Below are 25,698 nucleotides of genomic sequence, written 5' to 3' on the forward strand. Positions count from 1 at the left end.
ACTAGCTCACTGCTACCCAGATGTCCCAAACGGTGAGAGGAAAAGCAAAGCCCCAAAGAAGCAGCTGGCCCCCGCCACCTCCCCCCTGCTGTGCTGGGAAGAGGCTCTGTAGTCCCAGTCCTGGGTGACCCCAGGAGATGCTCTGTAACGATGCCCCTAAACGCCAGAGTCGTTCCTGGAAGACCAGCTGGTCCACCTGGGTCTGGGAGGACCGAATGGAGACTTAGCCCAATGATCTGGGGCATCTCCCTGGTGTGACTGTCACAGCCTCGTGGGGGAATGAAACACTACAGCTGGGTTTAGAACACCCAGGTGGGGCCTCAAGCTACTGCCTTGGGTGGCCCCCCCAGAGGGCCCCTCCTTACTCCCAGCACAGCTGCCGGGCGCAGGCAGGACCCAGGGGCAGGACTGACAAGCGTGCAGCCAGACCGCCACATTCTCAGGCCCTGGAGCGGAGAATGTCACAGTGGGTCCCCCCTCTGGTCACGAGGTACAGACCCCGGAAGACAGGTTTGTTAACACAGCCCCACCACTCAGATGGACTGACGGGGCATGGGTCAGCTAAGGAGAGGCGACAGGAAGAGGAAGACAGGTCACGTGGGTGGCTCTCCGACCCAGCCGGGCAATCCCTAGCACTCACACAGGGGCTGCAGAACTCTTGGGCTCCTGGAGCAGGCGGGCCTGGGCGCACCTGTGCTGGCTGGCCGCTGCCCCTGCCACAGCCAGCCGGGGCTGGTGCCTGGTGTGGCCACTGTGCCCAGGATGGGGGGACGGGGAGAGGATGCTCCCCACACACCCTGTCCTTCCTTCCCGTATTTAGCACCAAGGATCTCCTGCCTTTTGAATGGGGGTTAATTCCTTCCACCCGCTGCAGATGTACGCCGCACACCGCTGTGTCTTGCGTGGTTTGAGAACAATAATTTGGATAGAACTGATCTGCGACATCAGTTAATTTTCTCTAGACCCTTCCACCCACCCCACCCAAAGCCAAAAACACCAAGGAGAAAGACGAGTCCCACAGTGCAGGAAAGTAAACGCGCGAAGGCTTCTCAAGGAGGCTGGAGGACGGGAGGTCCCCTGCAGACACCCTCTCGGAAGCCCACCACCTCGGCTGCCCACGACCAGCACTGAGCGCATCCTCGCCCCTCCGCCAGCGTGGGAATGAATGAAGACGCCAAGGACTGAGGGCTTGTTACTTTAACATGTATTGATTAAAAAAAAATAATAATAATAATAAAGGGGAGGGGAAATTTTCAACGTCATTTCAGGATAACTATTTCCTGGTATAAAAAGACATTATTCTCAAACAATAACTTTCTAGGAAAAAAAAAAAAATACATCATGCAATCAAAGTTTTAAAAAGTTTCACTGAATGTTTCAAACCCCTGGGAACAAATTATGTAGTAACCATTTTGACCAATTTTTTGCCTGACTGAATAAACGCAAAATTTTGCAAGTCAACGCAGAGGCAGGCCTTGCTGCAGAGAAGTCTGCTGACCAGAGCCAAAACTATACTCATTCCCAAGGACTCCCGCCAAGAGACGGGGGTCTCATTCAAGAGCCAGAAAGCCTCTGTGTGCCTCTGCGCACAAGGGAGAAGCCACACAAGCTCAAGCCTGCACCCTAAGGTAAGAGGGCAGAAGCTTTCCAGGCCTTCTGGAATCTGCCGTGGATGTGCGCCCAGCAGCACAGGCCCTGCTGAGGCTTGGCTCTTCACTGGAGAATTGTGCTATGTATTAAGCTCTTCCAGCTTGATTATTTTTAAAGCCCCATTAAAAAAAAAAGAAAAGAAAAAAAAGAAAAGAAAAAAGGAAAAAAACCTCTAGAATTCCATGCATTTGCAGGTGTGATTACGACTTGCAAAATTCCACGTTCTCTCTTCCTTAAAGCCTGTCTGTTTCTTGCACTAATAGTGGAAGCACAGTTTTGATACCTTTGAGAGTTCACCTCTAGCTAAAGCAGCCACAGAACATTGCATCCCGGAACAAGAACCCACCAGAGCATTTACAAAAGGTGGAAGAGGTTAACTTCGCACAATATACAATTTCCCAACGTTCCCAACGTTTCACATGCTTATGAAAAAACAAAAGAAAAAAGGCCGGTTGCTCTGGATTCGGATGTGGTGAAATCGTTACTGTCAAAGGCATCAACCAGATTTGGGAATTTGTTAAAAGGTTAAAAATTCATACAAAACCTGCTGTAAATTAAGACAAAGGTAGATTAAAATGCATTATTATCTGTCTCTTAAATAAAGTAATGCTTTCCATAAAAAGCAAAGGTGGGCTTTTGCCTTGATGCTGACCAACGCTGGCTCTAGAATTCTGTGCAATTCTGCACAAAAAACGCATTCTCTGAAAATTGTTTTCCACTTATTGTGAACTTCAATATGACCAAGTTCAAAGGCAAATCACGATAAAAACTGCCATTGTCTTAAATTCTGCAGGCTAAGAGTTTCAGACAAGCTGCGGTGACAAGCCACGGTTGAGAAACCCAGTGAAGCACAGGGCACAGCACGGACACTTTGGGTTTTGGAGTTCGAGAAAATTGGAGTAAAAAGTTGATTTTGTGTGCAATACTTTTAGATGCTCTAGGAAGACCCAAAATCATGATAGCCGTAGCAGTCTGTGAAAAAGTCACCTACAAAAGGGGGAGACAGAGCAGAGAAAAAAAATTAGAATTCTTTTGAAAAATGGCACAGAGCGCCACATTTGAAATTCATGTTTTAGATTTCTCTGCTCCTGTAACCCCCCAATGAAGGCTCCTTCTCAAGACAAGAGCTGTGCACTGTCAGGAAAAGTATATTCACAGGATTGGTGCTTCGCATGGCTTAAAGCAGAGAAATTTAAAATTCTGACTTTTAATGAACTTTCAAGTCACACAAGTGTGTGCATTAACATTTAAAGAGTAAATTACGCTTTTGCAGGATGGGGGGTGCTGGAGGACCGCCTGACCTAACCACCGAGAATGGGTGCCAGCTGCCCTTAAGCCTCAGGGAGGCTCCTGCTGCTGGGCCACCCTGCTCTAACTCAGGCCACGGGAGCTAAGCTGCAGCTTCTCCCCAAGCTCAGACAAAGAGAAACACACACTTACTGTAGCCAGCGGTTGCCGAGTTGCCTCCATACCCATAGCTGCCATACCCGGCACCTGAAAGGGAACAGACAGGGTCACCAGGGCAGGGGGCGGGTCTGCCAGCCCCCCTGCCTCTTCTGGCATCTCAGTTGGCCCCAGGGGTCCCACCCACTCCGGGGAGCAGGCCGGGCCCACTGGGACAGCACAGGACAATGGTCCTCACCAGCATTCATGTAGCCTCCATGGTTGGCGCCACCAAAGCCTCTCCCTCTCCCTCGACCGCGGATGTTCCCTCCTCTTCCCCGTCCTCGGAGATTGGGGGGCGGGGGCACTTCATTGTGCATGGGGCCCCCCATGCCGAACCCAGGGTTATGTGGCTGGACGGGAGAGAAGACAGACGGGTTACATTCGCCTCCCATTCGAATCACCAGAGAATACACGCCAAGGTCAGAGAGCTCCGGGGTGACCGCTCACCTTAGCAGCAAATTTCGGTCCACCTCTCACAGGCACGGGGGCTCTCTTCTTCTTGTTGGCCTCGAGGGCGAGAGGGGCATCGGGGAACAGTTTTTCTAGCGCAGCAAGGGCGGCATATGCTTTGGCCACCTTTTTGTTTGAGCCAGCGCCTTGAAACTTCTGTCCGTCCACCTCGACCTGGGAAGAACACATGCGTGTCTGGGGTGACCCAACACCCCCCTTGGGACAGGGGGGACTCTCCAAAGACTCCAGGCCCCCACAGGAACCGCCCCCAGGACCACTAACCTCCATGACGAAGCGCTTGTCATGGCTACCCCCTGTCTCTGAGATGAGCTCATACTTGAGGCCACGCCTCTTCTCGTTAAGTTCCATAACAGGGTTCTTGCCATGCTTGGTCAGGATCGGCCCCTGCTGTTTTACGTTCTCAGGGAAAACAGAAAAGAAAACCAACAAACTCAGCTAAGGGCTTTCCAGCACGTGGAGGACGGCAGCCGCCCCTACGTCATGGCTGAGGAGGCCCTCCACTCCATTTACTCTGCTGTCGCCCCCGCAACTCCTGTCTCCAGAAATCATCTGTGGCCTTCCCAGCAATGGGACCGCCTCCACCCACACCCCATCTACCGGGGAAACGGCACATCCTCGACTGCAGGCCACCCCAGTGCAGCCCCAGATGTTGGGTCAACACCAGCAAGGGCCTCTCGGCCATGGCTCAACAGCTCACACCCAACTCCCTCCACAGGCCCCTGGACTGGAAGGTACACTCTTGGGGTAAGAGAACGAGGACCAGGAACTGTCCTGGTTCACGGGACCCAGGACCGCCTGCTGCTTCCTGCCGGGCACTCCAGCACCCACCCCGTGCTCACCTCGGCAGTGGGATCTGAGGGGAAGGCAGCGCTGGGGGTCGAGACAGCTTCCACCACAGGTGGCGGGGCCACCACGGCTGGCTTCGCCTCTGTCTCCTCAGCTGAGTCTTCCCCCTTGCTGGAGTCTCTGCCTTCGGCACCCGTGGGCAAGCCCATGTCCTGTAACACCTGCAGGAGGGAGACCCAGGCCCCCAGTGAGGGAGGGCTCAACCATGCAGAACCCCTCCCACACCCGGGATCCTGAATCAGAAGCGCCTAGGGTGGCGTCCAGCCAACTGGAGGAGCTTTCCTGTAGCTCCCAAGACCACCTCGATGCCCGGCCACACTAGGGGGCCCTCTGCCCATCAGCCACAGTGATGATGGCGTTCTTGCCACGTGTGACTTGGCTACCATTCGGAAATCTAACCATTTCAGTATGCACATGCCCTCCTTTAGCCTCGTGCTTAAATGGGACGATGGCTCTGAAGGGGCGCAAGATGAGGGAAGTGGTTTGCTGTCGTACGACGCTGCTGCCGTGCTCACCTTAACAGCCACGTGCAACTTGGCAGTCTTTTTGGAGGGCCCAGAGGCCTCGAATGAGTTGCCGTCTACCTCCACAGACATGGTGAAGATGGGGGCGTGAACTGGACCGGTCTGGGAAACCAGTTTGTACTGCAGCCCCGGCTTGAGCTGGTTCAGTCTCATCAGGGCGTTCATCGCTTGGGGAGGCTCTGCTTTCTCCTCTAGAGAGAACACACCAATGTTGCTCTGGAAAATCAGTCAATTCTGAACCGGGCAGGGGAACCTCTCCTGACTGCGCCCTGATGCACGACGTGGACGACTGGGCAGGGGACTGGGCGGCCACACGTGCCGAGGCCTTGCCTGCCCCACTCCCAGGAGCACACCACACCTGTGGTCACCAGCTGAGGCACCCCACTTGTGTTCCATACCCATGTTGTATTTATTTAACCATTCTTAAAAGGACTTAAGTATCATGTCCGAGAAAGAGAAGGTAAAAGGAAGTATCCCACTCACTTTGGGGTGAACCTTAATTGAAGCCACGTGGAGGGTAAAACAAGGACTATGAATGAATGCTGGTACCTTTCTTCTGAATCTTCTTCTTCTTTTTGCTGGGAGACTTTTCCTCCCCATCTTCCTCCATTGGGCGTTTCATGGGCGTAATGGCGTAGGTGGTACTGGGGGGTATTTGAACTGAAACGAGACAAGGACGGAAGCAGCTGAGACGCCAGTCTGGGCTCTGCTGGGAGCGTGCGATGATACCGCCCGCCTGGGCATGGGCACTGCGCCATGCTTACCTGTGTAGTCCACTGGGTTTTCATTCTTTGGTTTTTTGGGCATCTTCGAAGGCAGGGGGTCCATACCCAGGACCTTATGGAGCTGGCCAAACGCAGCAAGTCGCAGAGCGTGCTGGAGAAGGGGAAGAGGAACCTGACTCAGCCGCCCTGTGTTCCCAGCCAACGTGTGTGCTCTCACTAATGCCTTCTGGAAGGGGTGGGAGCTGAGGGGTTGCTAACGGTCTCCCCTATAACAGTGAGGGGTCCCCCAACAGCCAGGGCCCAGCCTTGCTGTGGGGGAAGGCCAGCCTGTGACCACCCCCCTCGAGAGGATTACAGGAGACCCCAACCTGGGGACTGGTTGCCACACGGAGCCACGTGGTGGGCCTGCGAGGGAAGGACCCCTGGAGCAGTCCGCACAGCAAATACATCTCCCCGCTGAACTCGGTGTCTGAAAACAGCACTCGAGCAGGCCGAGGGGGCAGGCGACAACCACGCGTGGCGCCAGGGGAAAGAAGCAACCCAGATTGGGGCACCCTGTATCAGGCACGATCCCTTGACCTTCAGAATCCCCAGCCTGAGCCTATGAGTCCAGTGGCTACCCTGAGAATACCCAGTAATGGAACTGGAAGCCAGTGATTACAGACTGGGTAAGGGCTCACGTTGGCAATGGCGATGACTATACCTGCGCACTCTGTGTGATATCTTCCCGTTGCTGTCTGTCTAGATGCCCAATAGCATCAGTGGCTTCTTTTTCACAAGGGTCATAAATGCCAGAACCATCTGAAGGCAGGAAACAAGGAAGATATGCAGAGGATTATCTTTTAGCATCTCCGAAGAGTTGTGCTGGCTGAGGGAACCAAGTGCGTTACCCCCCACGCCCCATCCACACCCAGCTCTGGAAAACACACCGAGCTCGGTGACCCACTCGGCATCCAGCCTGTGAGAGAAATAATCCACATGTATCTCAGAGCGTGGAGCTCACGTGGGAGTGGGTCACCACTGCCCCGGATCCGCCCTGAGTCACAGCTGCGGAGCCGGCACAGGGCTGGATATGATGGTGCAAGAGGGTAGTCACATGCTTCATCCCTAGGGGGACACGGGGCTGCTGCTGCCCTAACCCAGTCAGGGGACCCGCCAGGAAGTGGCCTCAGGGCCTCAATCCCTGTCCTTTCCCTGCAACTTGCAAAGCACAAGGCCCCAACCTGGCATCACGATGCCTGAAGCCAGGCACTCCAGCACTCTCCGCAGGGCCTCGCCGGCACCCATTGGTCTGTTGGCTGTGCCGATGGACTTCTCACAGAGAAGCTCGAGGGGCTGAAAGGCAAGAGGGACAGTTAGCCAGTGTCCAGGAGGGAGCTGGCTGATGCTGAGGAGCTGTTGTTGTGCGTGTGTGTGTGTGTGTGTGTGTGTGTGTGTATGTGCACACGCGCGCGCGCGTCGAAGACAGGACACCTAGAGTGGGTCTTAACCAACTTTTCCTTAAAGGACCAGACGTTAAAGGGGCAGCCTGTGTAGGCCAAGAGGCAAAGTTGAAGCTGTTACATAGGTACTTACACTTAAAATGTAGCCATTTAAAAACATAAAAAGCATTCTTAACTATAGATAAACAGGCAACTAGCGGAAATTGGCCTGTGGGCCTCAGTTTGCTGACCCCTGTCCAAGAACAGCTACAAAACCGTCTTCACGGAGTATAATCCGTCATAGTAAGTGTGCCACCTGGCCGGCCCCTGACTAGGTTGAGCTGTGTACCCTCCATGGGAGTCTGGTCTCGCTCTCATCCCCACCCAGGGTGTGGCACACAGTAGTTGCTCAATGAGCAGCTATGACTGGAGTATCGGCCACACCCACCCTGACGGGCCACTCCAGCCTGTTTACCATTAACATACTCTTGGGATCTGGGAGGTCTCTGCACACATGACCCAGGGTGGCTATAGCTACAAAGGTGCCTTACCCATCCTCTGAGGGGACCCCAGGTGGGAACGCGGGTGCACAGGTCCCTCAGGACCCGGATGACAATGACACACGACTTCAGCCCGTTGGCTCTGGCCTAGAGGAACAAAGCACAGGCTCTTCATACCAAGGCACCTCCCTGAACACAGGCAAACATGAAAAACGCAAGTCTCAGGGTGCTACTTTGTCAAGGGTAAACGGTGAACGTTCACGACCATCAAGTGTGTGGTCGGCAGCGATTTCACCGAGTGGACGAGAAGGATGTTACTCTTGGCACAAAGCAGCAGCTACCCACCTACTCAGTCACAAGCCTCCTTTGGGGGTGTCAAATTTGTCTATGCGTGCTCCTTTAGCAACTGCACGCCTGCAGGTGCTAAGTTCAGCACGGTGCTCTTCAATGTTACCGAAACTTTATGGTGAAAATTAGCCAACTTAAAACTTAGGAATTCTCTACCGAAAGACAAATAGAAGAACAAAATGCAAACCTGGAACCACTTGGCGTGTCGGAGGGACGCCAAGGCAGCAAGGCATTTCTGCCTGTCCAGAACGTCCGGGGGATCGTTGACTGATAGCGTTTCTATTCATGGATGGAATAAGAAGACAAGGTACAGTTTGACCAAGGGGTTTCTGTCAGGTGGAAAGGGGATGTGGCAGCTTCCTAAAAGGGCAGCTGAGGCTCCCAGAATCTCAAGTCATCTCCACCCTTGACCAGGGAAGGAGACGCTCAAGTGCATTTAACTCTGCCCCAAGAGGAGATCGTAAAAATCAGAGGCCCCCTCCAAAAAAACAAAAAAACAAGAAACAAAAAACAATAAGAAAAACAAAAACAAAAGTGGGAAGTTACTCTAAAAGGAATAATCCCATGGGGGAGGGGGACAGATAGGTGGATCCTATCTTCTAGTAGAGACTATTACCTTGCTTCCTCCCCAGGATCTCCCAATAAATAAGCTATGCTAAAAAAATTCATTAGCAAAAAACGAAAAACAAAACCAAAAACCAAAAACCAAAAAATAAAAATAGGTGGGGGGTGGGGGGGGGGAGTAGAAATGCACTCCCTCTCTGCTTCCCACAGGCCTTCCCCTGAGGCATCTACGGCAAAGGGGACCACCTCCACCCACCAGGCGGGACTGCCCTAGTCCCAGCCCTTGACAGAGAGAGTCCTGTTGGTCAAAGGTCCAGCGTCCCTAAATTGATAAACTAGAAGGGCTCTGGTAGTGAATCAGGTATCGGAACCGAAGGTAATCAAAGAACAGCAACAAGGGCACAGCGTGAGCCTGTGCTGCAGCAAAACCAGAGCGTTTGTCGTTTCCGCCATCTGTGCATCAGGGGTTTGGATAAGGCCTGTCACCTTTACTTTGAGGTGTGAGAGTTGTGACTGAAAAACATCCACCCAGAGATATGTATGAGGGGCCCTGGGTGGACTTTGAATCGTGAAAGCATTATCACTGTCTAAGTTTCAAAGACTTGATTTGAAAATCGCTCAATTGTTTAAAACTTTATCCAAAACTCTGCATCAGCTCTTTGCATTTCAATCACTGCAACTGATAAAAGCAGCCAATGGAAGAGGACAAATGAAGAAGCCCTCGGTTCTGCTGCAACACAAGCTGTTTGCACAAGTCCAACGTGATGCTCATGCAGAAACCATCTGGTTGTCTTCCATAATTTAAAAAGCCTATAATCACCAGGGACACGCTTTTCCAAGGCCAGAGACTGGCTCAACAGAAAAAAATCACATTTAACACCGATGAGAACATCTAAGGATTAAGACAAACAAAAATGGTGCAATCCTCTAGGAAAAGTGCTACTCACTTTTAGTGCAACCGTTTTGTCAAACTCCCAGGACAGAAACCGAGTGGGAGATGTGATCTCAGAGCAAAAGGTGGTCAAAGCTACACCACTATCCTTTTATCAAAGCAGTCTAAAACTGAATAGCACGTTTGAATCGTGAGGGAACACCAAGTTGCCAGTGTCCTGCTGGCCTTTCTCAGCCTCCCTACCTCCAGCTAATACTTTCTCCATTTCTTCTCTGACAACAGGGGATGTCAGGTGGATGGTCAGGGACAATGGAGGCTCTTTTGTGTTTTTTATCACAATCGCAGCATCGTCGACAGATTGGAGTATTTCGTACTTGTCATCTGTAACAGCCTACAAAAGAAAATGCAACTTTCAAACGCACTTTCCCCCCCAGGGCTATCGACAGTTCTGTTTAGCTCCTGGTTACCACAGCAGACAGGCCAGTTTCTTGGGCTGTGACTGACAGCAGTGCCTTCGGCTAGGGCTCAGGACCTCCCTCCTGCTGGACAGGTCTCTGGCCATCTTCCAGGCACTCCAAGGAGGAGGTGACTACTTAGAGGAGTGATTTTCACGGGAAGCTTTATAATGCCAATGGTAAGAGAGTTTAGGGTCTGGGAGGAGATGAGGGTGTGAATCCTCATTTTGTTGCTTGGCAGTTGTGTAACTTTGGACAAATCACTTCATCTCATCAAGATTGTGGTTTCTAATTTGTAAAATGGACTTAGTGACACGACCGACAGCACAAGGCTGCAGAGGACTTGAACCGGACACTGCATGGAAAGCACAGCACCCAGCACAGAGTGGGCATCCAGCCACCGCTATTTCCACACCAGGCTGAGCAGCTATCACAGAACGTGGGATGATGAAAACTGTGTGCGGTAAAACAGTTTCATCATATGACGCCTATAAAAGCACGTACTTGCTGCAAATGCACGTGTCTATAAGAGGACGTTCACAATTGTGACTTCTGCTTTCTTCTTTATACCAGTTTATATGCCTTCATCAAGAAAACTCGAGCGTTTTTGATTTTTGTCAAGAAAAACAAAGTAAATACCACATTACAGGGAGGACAAAGGCACTATGGAAAACCTAAGTTGACTTTTCTCCACCTCAGCACTATGGACGCTCTGGGCCAGATCACTCTTGGTTGTAGGGCTGTCCTGTGCACTGGAGGACCTCGAGCAACATCTCCAGCCTCTACCTAGGAGATGCCAGTAGCACCCCACTCCTCCTGCTGTGACAACTAAAACTACCTCTAGACTTGCCACATGTCCCCTGAGGTGCAAAATCTGCCCCAGTCAAAAAACACTAAGCTAAATTGATAAAAATATACTTTCTTTGTATCTATCTTTAAATACTCTTTACAAAAATTGTCTTTCCTTTAGAAACATTTACGTCAACTTAATTTTCTTCACTTAATATACTTTTTATAGACAAAGATTAAAATTAACTAACCATTTCAATTCTGACCTCTGTCCTGAATCCCCAGTTGTCAGTCACACGTGACAGAACATACCTTCACACGTGAAAACGAACAGTGTGTCTAAGAAATGAAGTCTTTACTTTCTTCTTTTGCTTATCCTGTCACTAAATCCAGGGTAAATGTGTCCCGAAGAGGCACCGAGTGGCAGTGACACTCAGAGGTTCTGAAGCCCCAGACCTCACCAGCTGGGTATGTGGGGTCAGTTACTGAGCTCCCCACACCTCAGCCACGTCTTCGAAAATACTTAGATAATAAAGCCCTTACATGTATAACTGATTCACTTTGTTATAAAGCAGAAACTAACACACCATTGTAAAGCAATTATACTTCAATAAAGATGTTTAAAAAAATAAAAAATAAAAATAAAGCCCTATCTCAGTCATTATGATGAAATGATAGAGCTCTTCTGGCCTAGAGTCTGGTGTAGTCAATGCTCAAGAAATGTCAGAGGCTATTATTTACGTAATACTTTTGTAATGAGACAAATAAATCGGTTTAAAAAATTTTTTTATGTCCAGCTTTGAGTCAGGGAGGAAGAGTTAACAACTGTGCTACCTATTCATCCACTCACCCGCCCATCCATCACTGGAGTCTGGATGTGAAGGTCATGCCCAGTGCGGCCCAAAAACAGTGCAGCCTTGTGCATGGCAGGCACTGGGCCCTTCTTGGCTGCCAGAGCATCTGGGTGGCTCTGCAGCGTCCTGCCTGTTACCTACAGAAGGTGTGAGCACAGCAGGTGCAAGGCTGGCTTTGGAGCGTGCTTCTTGGCACACAGCGCGGTTGGGCACCTCTTCCCCTGACCACCCTCCAACCCCAGTGGTGGCGGTCACACTCACAGCGAGCTGGATGGCCAGGTTGTCAGCCACCTTGTCCAGGAGGGCGGTCGTGGGCTTCTCCTTACACAGCAGCACCAGCTCCAGGTCCAGGTCCCCCTTGAGCAGCAGGCCCTTTGCCACGAGGCCAACACGCATCACGCCCCTCAGGGTTCTGGTCACGTGCTCTGACTTCTGCTCCCTGAGGAACAGCCCAACACATGCTCAGTGAGATTCCGTCTGGCCAGAACCCAGGGGTCCTGGAAAGGCTGGAGTTTCTTAGAAAAGGAGGTGCTCAACCCTACCCTGGCCAGTCTCCCTAGAAAGGAGGAAGGAAAAAACAAAACAAACACACAAAAAACCACCACCCTACAAAACCAACTTACCCGGCCCCTTCTTTGGTCTCGTCCTCTGGGGGCACATCCATATGCTCGGACTCGGCGTGATCGCCGCTGCCTTTCTCCTGCTCATCGATCCAGTCGGACACAGCTTTGAGAGCCCGCTCCGTGTGGGACACCATGTTCTGGACTGCCTCCAGCTCCTCTTGTGTTGGATAAACGGAAGAATGCTTTGCCATCACATGGCGATCATCATTCACAAAAATTCTCACTGGACGCTGGAAATGTGAAAAATTAGTTAAAAACAATGCAACTTGACGCTTATCTTTTAAGATGTACAACTGAGAATTATGCATATGAAAATAAAACTATATGAACATATCTGAAAGCCTGAGAAGGACAACCAAACATAACAGCTGTGCTTTCTCTAGGTGGTGGGAGTATGGGGGCATTTACTTTACACGTTTCTGTATTACTAGAATTGTTACACTATGTACTTGAAAAAAGTCCAATGAAAAATGATTACAGATTCAAATGCTTTGGGGAGGCAAGATAGTGAAGGGGATTAAGAGGAACAAACTATTAAGTATAAAATAAGCAAGTTACAAGGACACAATGAACAGGATGGGGAAGGTAGCCAATATTTTATAAAAACTTTATACGGAATATAATCTACAATAAGTATCAAATTACTGTTGTACACCTAAAACCAATGTGATATTGTAAGTCAACTACTTCAATTTACAAAAAAGAATCAAATGCTTTGGGGAAACACTACAAACATTTTTGTACATGAATGAAGAAACAGTATCTATGATTAAGAAAAAAACTTTCTTACCATTTTTACTTCTTTTTCTGTAGTGTCTGGAAATCAAATTTTTGCTTATCTTTTCAAATTGTGACAGATTTCCTTGGTGTTATCAATACTTCAACTATCTATAAGATCAGAAAATCTTTTTAGTTTCACATATTTCATCGATGGATGAATCTTAGCAGTCAGATATTCAGCAGGATGCAAGCGGCGCTGCCTCAGGAAGGAGGTCCGTCCACACAGCAGGACACATCTTTATTTCCAAGTAACCACTAAGCCACGGTACAAACAACTAATTATAAAATTCCATAAAAATGAAAACAGCTGGTTTCTAGAAGGTGTGTCTCACTTCAGGCCCACACTCAGATGATTTTTACTTTTTAAAAAATCCCTTTTCATCATTATCTTTATATAAGTATGCCAATTTTTACAAATAAAAAATAAACCTTTTAACAAGCCTCCAGAAAATGGTACAGGTGAAAATGTTCAGCAAAATCTTGGTATTTGGAGAAAAAAAGAGAGGGAAAGAAAAAGAAAAAAGAAAAAAAGAGAGGGAAAGAGCTCTGGTCCTTGAGGGTAATGGAAGGAAAGCAGGAAACAGAGGGGCTCAAAAGGCTTCTGCAAACTGGAGAGGCATGACCCTTCTGAAACGTCAGGTGGATGCGGCCACCGCAGCACGTGGACACACCTGTGGGTTCAATTCTGGAGTGGTTGAGACAACTGAAATACACAACAGAAGTCTTCAAGACAAACGTAGCTATAATTACAATTCTGGACTCTAAATAACATGCTGACTACAACCTACTCAATTCCCACTCTATGCAAAGTCTGGTCCACACTGAAATCTTCCAAATGAGTAAACAACCAAAAAAAACCCATCAGCTTAATAGGCAACAGATGAATCCACCCATTCCCTCCAGCCACATAACAGCTAGCCCCTTCGATCCACACCAGTTACCAGCCAGGGCAGCAGGTTCATCTCGGAAACGCACCCCCTTCAAGGATAAACTCCGACATGACTAGCCAGAACAAGAATTTCCCACAATGCTTCAGGACTACCTAGCAATCTCATCGAAAACTTAAGGGTTCCAAAGTAGAACTTGAAAATCTAAGCGTGGAATGACAGGCGATGCCCCTGCAGAGCCAGGCAAAAGGACAGGTGGCGTCAAATGCTTCTTGACATGGGAGGGAGGGAAGGGAAGAGTGGAGGACCAGTCCCTGGGCTCAGCTCCTGGCTGTGCCTGGGCCCTTGGTACTCACCAAGTGGGAGCTTCTGCAAAGATGTGGGCCTGAAACTTTGCCAGCTGGGCCACTACCTGTGTGGCCTTGAAGTTTCATTGGAGTTTCCTTCTAACCTGCAACATGAATCTACTCCTCTACCTCTTCAAGGGAACTGTGAAAATTAAATGACTTGACCTATGGAAAGCATGGAGCATACATCCCACAGACCCGCAAAAACAGCACCAACATGTGCTACACAAGATGTACATCACTGGCTGTTGTAGGGGCAGAGCACATGCAAAAGCACATCCTGTATTAAGGAATAATTGTTCATTCAGTTAGGAACGAATGATATTACGGTTGTGTTTGAAAAGAACGTCTTTGGGGCTTCCCTGGTGGCACAGTGGTTGAGAATCTGCCTGCCAATGCAGGCGACACGGGTTCAAGCCCTGGTCTGGGAAGATCCCACATGTCGCGGAGCAACTAGGCCCGTGAGCCACAATTACTGAGCCTGCGCGTCTGGAGCCTGTGCTCCGCAACAAGAGAGGCCGGCGCACCGCGATGAAGAGTGGCCCCCGCTTGCCACAACTAGAGAAAAGCCCTCATACAGAAATGAAGACCCAACACAGCCACAAATAAATAAATAAATAAATAAATAAAATTAAAAAAAAAATAGGTGAGATCACGAGATATTAAAAAAAAAAAAAAAAGAATCCATCTGCCACTGCAGGGGACACAGGTTCGATCCCTGGTCCGGGAAGATCCCACATGCCGCGGAGCATCTAAACCCGTGTGCCACAACTACTGAGCCTGCACTCTAGAGCCCGCGAGCCACAACTACTGAAGCCTGCGCGCCTAGAGCCCATGCTCTGCAACAAGAGAAGCCACCGCGATGAGAAGCCCGCGCACCGCAACGAAGAGTAGCCTCTGCTTGCCGCAACTAAAGCCCGCGCGCAGCAACGAAGACCCAACGCAGCCAAAATAAATAAATAAAATACCTTATTAAAAAAAAAAAAAGACAAGAATGTCTTTATCTGTTAGGTACATATTTAAGATAAATTTATGGCTTAAACTACATGCCTGCTATTTGCTCTAAAATACTCCAGTGAGGTGGGGAGTGGAGAAGGGAAAAGGATAAACCAACACTGGAAAATGCTGATACCTGCTGAAGATAAGGATGGGTATACTGGGATCATTTGTGCATGTTTGAAAATTTCCATAATAATTTTTGTTTTTTTTAAAAAAGTGAGCAGTAAACAAGAATTCTTACAAAAGTGCCACCATGGCAGGTAATCTAAAATTTAAAGCAAAGCTCAGAAAACCAATTCTAAACTGACAAGAGGCAGGCCATCAGAAATCACAGCTGATTGGTGAGGAGTCCATGTTAAACAGCCACCAGTCCTGGCCATATCTATACTGAAACTTCATCGATCTGATAATGAAGGATGATGTTTAAAACTGTATTTACTTATTCAAAAGTATTCAGCATGCACCTCCCCTGTGCCAGGCCCTGAGTCAGATGCTGGGACAGTGATGAACACAGCACGCAAGTCCCCCATTCCTGTGGACCTGGCCAGCGAGTGTACCTTAAAGGAGAAACGCCTTCCCTCCAAATCCAACATGGTGCCCGGAGCCAATGCATCACTGTACACTTACCATCTCTTCATCTTACATTCTTCCTCCACCACAGATATCAAATATAGAGACTTGAAAATAACAGAGCTTAAACTGAGATCCCAGGTGACTAAGACCTTTTTATTCAGGGTTTTGTAAGACTGATATTGTCTAAAATCTTCTAAAGGGAGCTCCTGGAAGAAATGGTTGATTCGGCACCTCATGCACAACTATGGTGGGTGAGCCTGGGTCACACTGCAGTGTCAGAAAGCAAGGAAACATGCACAGATTACTGCAGGCTTGTCCAAAGGACAAATGAGCTGACCTGTAGGACTTCCACTGGCTGCATTTGGGGCAACTATCAAAAAAGAAAAAGGAAAAAAAAAGCTTCCACCCAGATGAAGTTCTCGAACTCAGCAAAACAGCCAAAACTCATCAGCGGTTGCCTCTGGGGGATGGTGGCAGGAAACACCTGGGAAGGGGTCCTGGAAACCTTCTGGGGTGATGGTCATAGTCTACATCTTGGTAGTATTGGTGGGGACATGCACTGGTCAAAATCCATTGAATTGGATATTCAAGATCTGTACATTTACTTCAAAAGAAAAAAAATGTAAATAAATACTGGACTCTAGTTAATATTTAGAGGAAAGACTACAACCTTCTGCTACTTTGAAAAGCATCGTAAAGATACATTGTTAATTATATTTCAATAAAATGAAGTGGACTGAAAGAGGAAAAGAACAGAGAGATGAAGAGAGATGTGAAACACAACTGAAGTCAGATGTCAATGGCAGATGGGACTTCCCTGGTGGCACAGTGGTTAAGAATCCGTCTGCCAATGCAGGGGGACACAGGTTCGAGCCCTGGTCCAGGAAGATCCCACATGCCGCGGAGCAACTAAGCCCGTGCGCCACAGCTACTGAGCCTGCGCTCTAGAGCCCTCGAGCCACAACTACTGAGCCCGCATGCCACAACTACTGAAGCCCGTACAACTAGAGCCCATGCTCCGCAACGAGAAGCCCGCGCACCACAACGAAGAGTAGCCCCCGCTCGCCACTAGAGAAAGCCCGCGCGCAGCCACGAAGACCCAATGCAGCCAAAAATAAATAAATAAAATTAAATGAAACATTAAAAAAAAAAGATATTCACTGTGTAAAACATCAGCCCATCACAAGCCCTCAAGGACATTTGTGCGCCCCCAAATGCTCCTGTCTTCAGCAAACGTCCCGCAGCGAGGTTTCCATCTGCTGTCTTCACTGCTAAAACTCGGAGCGTGGCTGTGGCCTCTGCTCCAGCAGGCTGCCTCACTTGAGAGGCAGGCCCAAGAAGGGAGCCCTTAAGGCTCACTGGGCTGTGGCTAACTCTGATCACCACCCTTGGCCCATCTGCGATCCTTTCATCCCCTGGCCCTCCTCCCTCAGGCCAAGCCTTAGTGGCGATGGCTTTTGATTCAGGGGGACAAAGTGAGTAAGAGTACTTATTCTGTGAACTAAAGCAAACACGTAAAAACTGAAGTCGGGAATTCCCGGGCGGTCCAGTGGTTAGGATTCTGTACTCTCAATGCCGAGGGTAAGAGCTCAGTCCCTGGTTGGGGAACTGAGATCCCACAATCTGCGCGGCAAAGCCAAAAATAAATAAATAATAAAAACTGGAGTCAATACTTCTTTGCAGGGCAACAAAACCAGCCTTACTTGCCTCTGTGTAAGCCTAGATCTGTCACCCAAATCAGCCTCTTGGAAGCCAGCTGCTCCAGTCTTGAATACCAGAGAGTCCACCTCATTTAACCTCCTTCTCAAGATTTTGAGGAATACCGCTGGCAAGAAACCCACAATACCCACCTATACATGCAACACTCCACTGCCCCCTGCCAATATAACTTTAAACCCAAGCCTTGAAAGGCTCACAGAGCTGCTCCTGCAACCTCATTCAGGATTCAAACCAGGCCCAACTGAAGCCTGATATTTACCAGCCCAGCCTCTCTGAAAAGAAGTCCAAGAAAAGAACGAGTGAAGAGCGAAGAATCAGGATCTTAAACAACCTCTGTGTGGTTTTGGGATGTTCTAACATGCAGGGATCAGGTTCCTTTCTTTTGTTCTCAAAACCAGCCCACCCAGAGCATGCAGAGTTATAGAAGTTTAAACCACAGCATGCAGTGAGATGACCATCTCTCTGACCTCTCACTAACTGGACTATGCCGTTCATGACCACTTGCTGTTGGGAAAAAAACGTTCCCAAGTCAGCATGTGTGGATCAACACATGTCTGTAGAATGAATGAACAGGTGTAGTGACAATACCCCAACAGGTATGGCCCCACCTATCTTCCAGAGTAAATTCCCCCATCCAGGGTACTTCACAAAACCTTAGAGGCCCAGTCACTCCTGGAATGGTCCCAAACTGGATGCTCCTCTTAAAGAGACCTAAATAGGCTTTAAAAGGTACAGGACCCAATGCTGGTTCCCTGACCTCTGGAGATATAATCCTATCCTGGACCGCGAAGTGAAATAATACACACATACAAATTGTAAGTGACTCCTTAAACTTTTACAGATTCACATCATCGAGGATACATGGAAAATAATTTTAACAAAGCAACCCAGCCAGAAGACGCCAATCTAAAATCTGATTATGGATGCCACTCTGAGAAATTTTTCAATTCAAGACATATCTTAAGTCCAGTGCAATGGTTCCCAGTTCTGTCCCCAACAGTGTTTTTACTGGTCCATAGGGAGGTATAAAGTTAGGAATAAAGATGTTCACAAATATTTTCAATTTAAAGGACTGTCCTTGGGACTTCCCTGGTGGCGCAGTGGTTAAGAATCCGCCTGCCAGCGCAGGGGATATGGGTTCTAGCCCTGGTCCAGAAAGATCCCACATGCCGCGGAGCACCTAAGCCCGTGCGCCACAACTACTGAGCCCATGTGCCACAACTACTGAAGCCCGCGCGCCTAGAGCCTGTGCTCCACAAGAGAAGCCACTGCAATGAGAAGCCTGCGCACCGCAATGAAGAGCAGCCCCCCGCTCGCCACAACTAGAGAAAGTCCGCGTGCAGCAAACAAGACCCAACAAAGCCAAATATAAAATTAATTGAAGAAAGGACTGTCCTTTACTCTAAACTTATTTTCTTCCTATATGTTCAGTATTAAAACATCCTTTTTTCTTATGAAAAGGTGGAGATGAAGTATGTTAACTAATTAAAAAGATATTGTAACTGGCAAATGCAGGATGTTTCCTAAATTGCTTCTGGAACTATAACTGGTCTGTGAGACCCAGGCCTCCAGGCCCAATGACACCGTGAAACAGCCACAGGTCTCAGAAACAGAAGCCCCAGGTTTGTGCCCACCTGGGCTTTCCAACCTGGCCACTATGGAACCTCCAACAAATCACTTTATCTTTTCAGAGCTGGGTCAAAAATGAGATTAAAACACTTACCTACACCTCAGAGCCGCAAACAGTAAGGATTAAAGGTGACAAGGTGGGAAAATGCTCTATCAGCTGTAGAACTACAAATGCAATGTACTGAAGGAGTAATTTCAGCTACTCTTGGATGAACCAACAGAAATACTTTAACATCTGCCTGTGAAAAAACAATATTACAGCAAAAAGGTTTAACGCGACTCCAAGTGAGAATTATTAAACTCTTTTAGCAACATGCCCTTCAGGCAGCAAGGGGGGGGAGGGAAGCCAGCTTAGAAATCCTTGAGGGGGGAGGGGCAGGCAGAGGCAACTGTCCCCTGTGTTCCCATGGGAAAGCCTCAGATTTTTTTTTTTTTTAATTTATTTTATTTTATTTTTGGCTGTGTTGGGTCTTCGTTGCTGCACAAGGGCTTTCTCTAGTTGCAGAGAGCAGGGGTTCTTCGTTTCGGTGCACGGGCTTCTCACTGCGGTGAATTCTCTTTGTTGTGGAGCACAGGCTCTAGGCCCACGGGCTTCACTAGCTTGTGGCACGTGGGCTCAGTAATTGTGATGCACGGGCTTCACTGCTCCACAGCATGTGGGATCTTCCCGGACCAGGGATTGAACCCGAGTGCCCTGCATTGGCAAGCAGATTCTTAACCACTGAGCCACCAGAAAAATCCCCAGGTTTTTAAAAAACTAGTTTCTAGTTAAGAAAAAAAAAAAAAAAAAAAAGACTGTCTCTCAAAGGATGTTAAATATTAACATACAAACTAAATTATTTTAGTGGGTAAGAGTTTCTTTTTCAAATGAAACTTTTTAATTTTGAGATATTGTAGCTTCTCATGCAGCTGTAAGAAATAACAGAGAGATCCCCCCTGTACTCTACCCAGTTTCCCCCAATGGCAACATCTTGCAAACTCTAAAACAATATCACAACCGCAATCAGATACAGACTGCTGCGGTCACAAGGATCCCTCCTGTTGCCCTTTATAGTCACATTCACCTTCCAACTGTCCCCCCTCCCCAATGCCTAACCCCTAGCAACCACTAATCCTTTTAAGGTTTCTGTAATTTTAGCATTCAAAGAATGTTACATTAATGGAATTGTAAACCATACAACTTTTCAGGATTGGCTTGTCTCTTTCAGCATAACTGCCTCAAGATTCATCCAAGTTGTGTGTGTATTGACAGTCTGTTCTTTATTATTGCTAACTAGTATTCCATGATAAGGATGTACCATAGTTTAACCATTCACCCATTAAAGGACATCTGGGTGGGTTCTAGTTCTTGACTGTTATAAATAAATATTAAGAGCCACTATGAGCCATGGGGCCAGGCTTATCATTTCCATATTAGGGAAATTTAGACTGTTTTTTTTTGAATTATGAATATACAGTAAGAATTATTAACCTGCAAAAGCTCTGAATGTACCACTGAAAAGAAAAGCAAGCCTAACTTGCCACATTCATCCTTTACACACACACACCACACACTCAGATAAAAGAAAGAAATCAGTTCAAAGGCAAGCAGCACAAAAGCAAGTGGCCTAGCAGATTATCCCAGTAAGACCTTATCCTTGAGCTTGAACCACAATCCTAATGGAAATCATATGAATGGCTGTTTCAAGGAAAATTACCACGAACCTCAAATTGCCAATAGCACCTCTTCTCATTAATCACCTAAGATTAAAAAAATAATCTGGAACAAATTTACAGACTCTAAAAAGGACACACATTCAACTTTGTAAATGATCCTTTGTGATCTTATATGGACAAGAAAATATCCCTTGGACAGTAAACTCATTTTATTGTTAAAACTAGAGCCACATTTTCAACTTCTTCATTATGTGGACATTCAATGAGAAGAGAAAAAAATTAAATTTCAACTGGACATCATTTCACAAAACATCTGAAAACAGCTGATGTTAAAAGTCTGAATGATGGACTTCCCTGGTGGTCCAGTGGCTAAGACTTTGCACTCCCAACGCAGGGGGGCCCAGGTTCGATCCCTGGTCGGGGAACTAGATCCCAAATGCTGCAACTAAGACCCAATACAACCAAATAAATAAATATTAAAAAAAAAAGTCTGACTGAATTTCCAATTGCTATTTATAATAGTATCACCTAGAAAGTGATGTCTAGGAAAAATCCCACAGAGATTTAATAGAACATAACAATGGCAAAGAACAATTTCTTTTAGAAAGTCAGCACACTGACAAGCCTCCCCAACAAATATATGCCTACCCTGCTTTCATTATTATTTCTGTAACACTGTTAACACCACAGAGGCAGCACCGACTTACCCTAAATAACAAAGTAGGAGGGAAACTAGTGGCTTCAGACAAAATTGTCAAATGCTGCAGCAGAAGACTAAAGTCCGCCTCATCTCTTCAGGGCCGCAACCCCATTTCACTAACCAACAGTGTGTAGGCTCCCGTCAAACCACTATTTGACTCTAATTCCGAACCCTGCCACTGGAAAAAGAAATCAAATCTTTCTGGCCCAGGACTTTGCTAAAATCAAATATAATGTATAATAATATACAGAGGGACTTCCCTGGTGGTGCAGTGGTTAAGAATCCGCTTGCCAATGCAAGGGACACAGGTTCGAACCCTGGTCCGGGAAGATCCCACATGCTGCAGAGCAACTAAGCCCGTGCGCCACAACTACTGAGCCTGCGCTCTAGACCCCACGAGCCACAACTACTGAAGCCCACGCACGTAGAGCCTGTGCTCCGCCAACAAGAAAAGCCACTGAAATGAGAAGCCCGTGCACCGCAACGAAGAGTAGCCCCCGCCTGCTGCAACTAGAGAAAGCCCGCACGCAGCAACGAAGACCCAACACAGCCATAAATTAATTAATTAAAATAATAACAACAATACCCAGAGCCTAAAAATCCTAACTCCTGAGAATATTCGATCGAAGCAACATGCAAATCAAATATCACCATTTTGTGGGCCATACCTGCTAATACTAGATGGTGACACCTTACACATCCTTCAAGACTGCACAAGGTTAAGCAACTTAATGACAAAACGTAGCAGGAGAGCAAGTCCAAGTTTCCAGGGGAAAGGAATCATTCCTCTGAGACGTAAAAGGTGAAATCAGGAGGAACTGGGGAGAAAGATGAGAAAGGTAAATAAGAGGGAGCCGCCTCAGCCCAAAGAAAACTTCTAAAGCCTTTTTCAAAAGTGAGCACACAGGGCTTCCCTCGTGGCGCAGTAGTTAAAAATCCGCCTGCCCATGCAGGGGACACGAGTTCGAGCCCTGGTCGGGGAAGATCCCACATGCCTAGGAGCAACTAAGCCCGTGCACCACAACTACTGAGCCTGCGCTCTAGAGCCCATGCGCCACAACTACCGAAACTCGCACGCCTAGAGCCCGTGCTCCGCAACAAGAGAAGCCACTGCAATGAGAAGCCCGCACACTGCAACGAGTAGTCCCTGCTCGCCGCAACTAAAAGAAAGCCCACATGCAGCAAGGACCCAATGCAGACAAAAATAAATAATTTTTAAAAAGTGAGCACATTTCCAACTCCCACATCCTGCTGAAGCCTACAAGTGCTGCCTATGTTTAACCAAAGAGAAGAGGCTTATAGACTTGTAAAAGGCTCTTTCCTCATCAGCAACTCCACCTGTCCCTACCTGGCAAACTTGAGGAGAACATGAACACCATATCTGTGACATCAGAATATTAACAGCCAGTGGACTTCCCTGATGGCGCAGTGGTTAAGAATCCACCTGCTAATTCAGGGGACACGGGTTCGAGCCCTGGTCTGGGAAGATCCCACATGCCACAGAGCAACTAAGCCCTGTGCCACAGCTACTGAACCTGCGCTCTAGAGCCCGTGAGCCACAACTACTGAAGCCCATGCGCCTAGAGCGTGTGCTCAAGAAAAGCCACCACAATGAGAAGCCCGCGCACCACAATGAAGAGTAGCCGCCGATCACCGCAACTAGAGGAAGCCCGCGCACTGCAATGAAGACCCAACGCAGACAAAAAAAATAAATAAAATTAAAAATACATAATATATATGTATATTAGCAGCCACTCCTGCCAATATTTTTGTTTTGACAAGAAAAAAATTTAAGAAAAATAAGAGACAACCTTAGATTCCTCACTCCCAGGAATATGGGCATCTCCTCGAGTACAATGGAAGGAGTTAAAGGAATTTTTACCTACAGGCACTGGACAAGTTCAATGAGGTAAAAATAAAGAAAAACTGCAAATGATTAGGCACCACTCCACTGCAGAAACAGGGAGATTCCCAGGCTGGCCCAAGCTTCAGCAGGGTAGGGAGACCCTGATAAATCAGTGCCCAGTGCTAGCAAGGCCAAGCCTGGCACTAACTGCCTGCCTCCAATCAATTCAGACAATGCTAGGGTCTGCACAGATTCTATTCACAAATCCCAGGGACCAGGAGCTGTCCACAAGGCCAAGAGACAGCTCAGGGGTAAAGACCCCAGGACTAGTGACAGGGATAGTAGCATCTGCCAGTGCTCTGGGGCCTTTTCCCCCCCATTCCAGCTGTGAATGAGCCTCTGGTTCCCACATTTCATGCACAGTCTGAGCAGCTGCTGTAGCTACATCCCATGAGACCACACACAAAGCACAGTGGCAGCACTGTGAGCAATCCGTGGAGATTCCAGACCACAAATACCTGAGAAAAAGAGCCTAAAGTCGTAAATTTCAGTCCTAACTTCGGGTGACACGTTGTGTTTTCCCATGGACTCCAAATATGCCAACCAGACCACTCATTTTAAAGACATCACAGTCCTCAGCAATCATAAAAAGATTCAGAATCACTGAAATGTCTGAGTCTGGAAAAGGTTAACCAATGCTTCCTTGCTGATCGATCAGGTCCCCTAGGCAGAATCCCAAGCAACTTTCAAACAGTTTTGGAAATGTTGAGAAGAGATGGCTTACTCTCCCTAGGTTTAGACAGTGAACTGGGGGAGAGCACGCTGATCACTGTACACCCCAAATAATTCTCCCAGGCGGAGTATTACCCGGGACAGAACCTCAAGAGCAACCCCAAGAATCTGTCACTCAACTACTTGAGAAAATAAGGTAGAAAAGGGAAAGGGTTTCAAGCTCTCATCCTTGGGTCCCAATCTTGCAGGACACTCAAATATCGCACCAGATCACAGTTTTGGGGGAGAATGAATGCCAAGTCCTAAGCAATCTAGAGAAAAATTCAACATCAATGAAACACCTGAATTAAAAAGAAAAAAAGCTTAAACCCTCCACCAAATCTGGCTCCTGATCTGGGGGAGGCCTAGGTAGCCAGAGATTTGGGAACCCCATGAAGCCTCCTTTGCAGTCCAAATAATGACGGGGTTCCAGGGAGGGGGTCTGCCTCTCTGCCCCACGTAAGGACAAAGGAAGCGACGTTTCCCGCCTCGGGAACCTGCGACCCTCCTGGAACTCGGGGCGGGACTGGGACAAAGAGGAGGACAGATGGGAAGGGGGGTCGCCCCCGCAGCGCGGGTCAGGATGCTCCCGGCCGGAGGGGGGTGTGTGCTGCCGGCACGTGCGCGCGTGCGCGCGTAGCGCCACAACAGACAAAGCCCGGCTCGGGGGAGGCGGCGGCCGGGGGCCCGGTGCGCGCGCACCCCCCGCGAGAGGCGCCGCCGCCGGCCGAGGGGCCGCGAGGGGGGGCGGATGCGCGCGCACCGGGCCCTCGCCGCCGCCATTTTGTTTCCTCGGCACAATGGGGGAGAGTAACGGCCGAGCGCGGGAGCAAGGCTGGCAAAGAAGGAATGAGCCAGGCGCCAGGGGGAGAGGACCGGGCGGAAACGGGGAGCGCGGGGCGCCTCAGGCCTTGTCACCGCCACTCTTCAGCCGAGCCCGCGCTGAGTGGGAGGACGGGCGGGGGGAGGGGGAGAGGCGGGAGCGGGCCCGGCCGCCGCCACATTGACTCTTACCTTGTCCGCGTCCCCTTCTCCGACCGCAGCCGCCGCCCTCCTGCCAGAGCCCGCCGGGGTCTCGCCCCAAAAGCCACGCGGTGCGCACCGGGCTGCTGAGTCCAACTGCAATGGCGAGAAGAGGAGGAGGAGCCGGAGCCGGGGCCGGGGGCGAGCAGGCGGACGCGCGCCGGGGAGGTGCGGGGCCACGTGACCGGTCGGAGCCCCGCCCCTTCGCCGCCGCGTTGCCGCTCGACGCAGGCCCAGCCGGAGAGGAAGGGAGGGACAAAGAGAGAGAAGGAGGCGGGCCCTAGTCACGTGACAGAACCGTAGGCGTTACGTGGCGTCGGAACGTTTCCCTCCCCTTTCCACGCCTCTACTTGATCATGTGACAGTGGCAAATTCAGCGTTCTCCTTGGTCACGTGACAAGGACCTTGGCGCCTTCCCGTTGTCGTATTGGTAGGCCTGCGTCATGTGACAACATCGCGGCTCTTTTTTTCAATGGCGGTTTTTGAGAGGCCATTACCACGTGAGGCAGGGCGAGCGGCTGAGTCTCTCTCTGCGGCTACTAGTTCACGCGCCTGCGCGGACGCCATCTTACACTCGTTGAAGTACGTTGGCGGAAACGGGTCTTAGAAGCTTGCGCGTGAGCGTACTCATAGTGGCTTGTTCTCTGTAGAGGAGGTTCG

The 25,698-nt window shown here is 48.9% G+C and overlaps 1 protein-coding gene across 6 annotated transcripts in view; it reads right to left on the reverse strand.

The window, feature by feature from the left end:
- The window catches only part of ILF3 (interleukin enhancer binding factor 3), a 28,179-nt gene extending 2,957 nt beyond the window's left edge, over positions 1–25,222 (reverse strand). The window contains exons 1-19 of one of the 6 annotated variants that reach the window (XM_057539943.1): positions 25,030–25,222; positions 22,067–22,216; positions 19,137–19,281; positions 12,899–12,996; positions 12,109–12,338; positions 11,747–11,924; positions 9,631–9,778; positions 8,119–8,210; positions 7,635–7,730; positions 6,886–6,997; positions 6,366–6,463; positions 5,702–5,813; positions 5,487–5,597; positions 4,929–5,128; positions 4,407–4,574; positions 3,829–3,966; positions 3,544–3,720; positions 3,293–3,446; positions 3,091–3,144 (exon numbers count right to left, since the gene is read on the reverse strand). In XM_057539943.1, coding sequence (XP_057395926.1) covers positions 3,091–3,144; positions 3,293–3,446; positions 3,544–3,720; positions 3,829–3,966; positions 4,407–4,574; positions 4,929–5,128; positions 5,487–5,597; positions 5,702–5,813; positions 6,366–6,463; positions 6,886–6,997; positions 7,635–7,730; positions 8,119–8,210; positions 9,631–9,778; positions 11,747–11,924; positions 12,109–12,338; positions 12,899–12,901 — 2,071 coding nt within the window. In that variant the 5' untranslated portion in view covers positions 12,902–12,996; positions 19,137–19,281; positions 22,067–22,216; positions 25,030–25,222. Of the gene's footprint in view, positions 1–1,182; positions 2,638–3,090; positions 3,145–3,292; positions 3,447–3,543; positions 3,721–3,828; positions 3,967–4,406; positions 4,575–4,928; positions 5,129–5,486; positions 5,598–5,701; positions 5,814–6,365; positions 6,464–6,885; positions 6,998–7,634; positions 7,731–8,118; positions 8,211–9,630; positions 9,779–11,746; positions 11,925–12,108; positions 12,339–12,898; positions 12,997–19,136; positions 19,282–22,066; positions 22,217–25,029 lie in introns of those variants that run through there. The other 5 variants (XM_028163249.2, XM_007168970.3, XM_007168969.3 and 2 more) reach the window with 5 other exon arrangements.
- Between the last annotated feature and the right edge of the window lie 476 nt (positions 25,223–25,698).

This window comes from Balaenoptera acutorostrata, chromosome 2, assembly GCF_949987535.1.
Source record: "Balaenoptera acutorostrata chromosome 2, mBalAcu1.1, whole genome shotgun sequence".
NCBI classification, from domain to species: Eukaryota; Metazoa; Chordata; class Mammalia; order Artiodactyla; family Balaenopteridae; genus Balaenoptera; species Balaenoptera acutorostrata.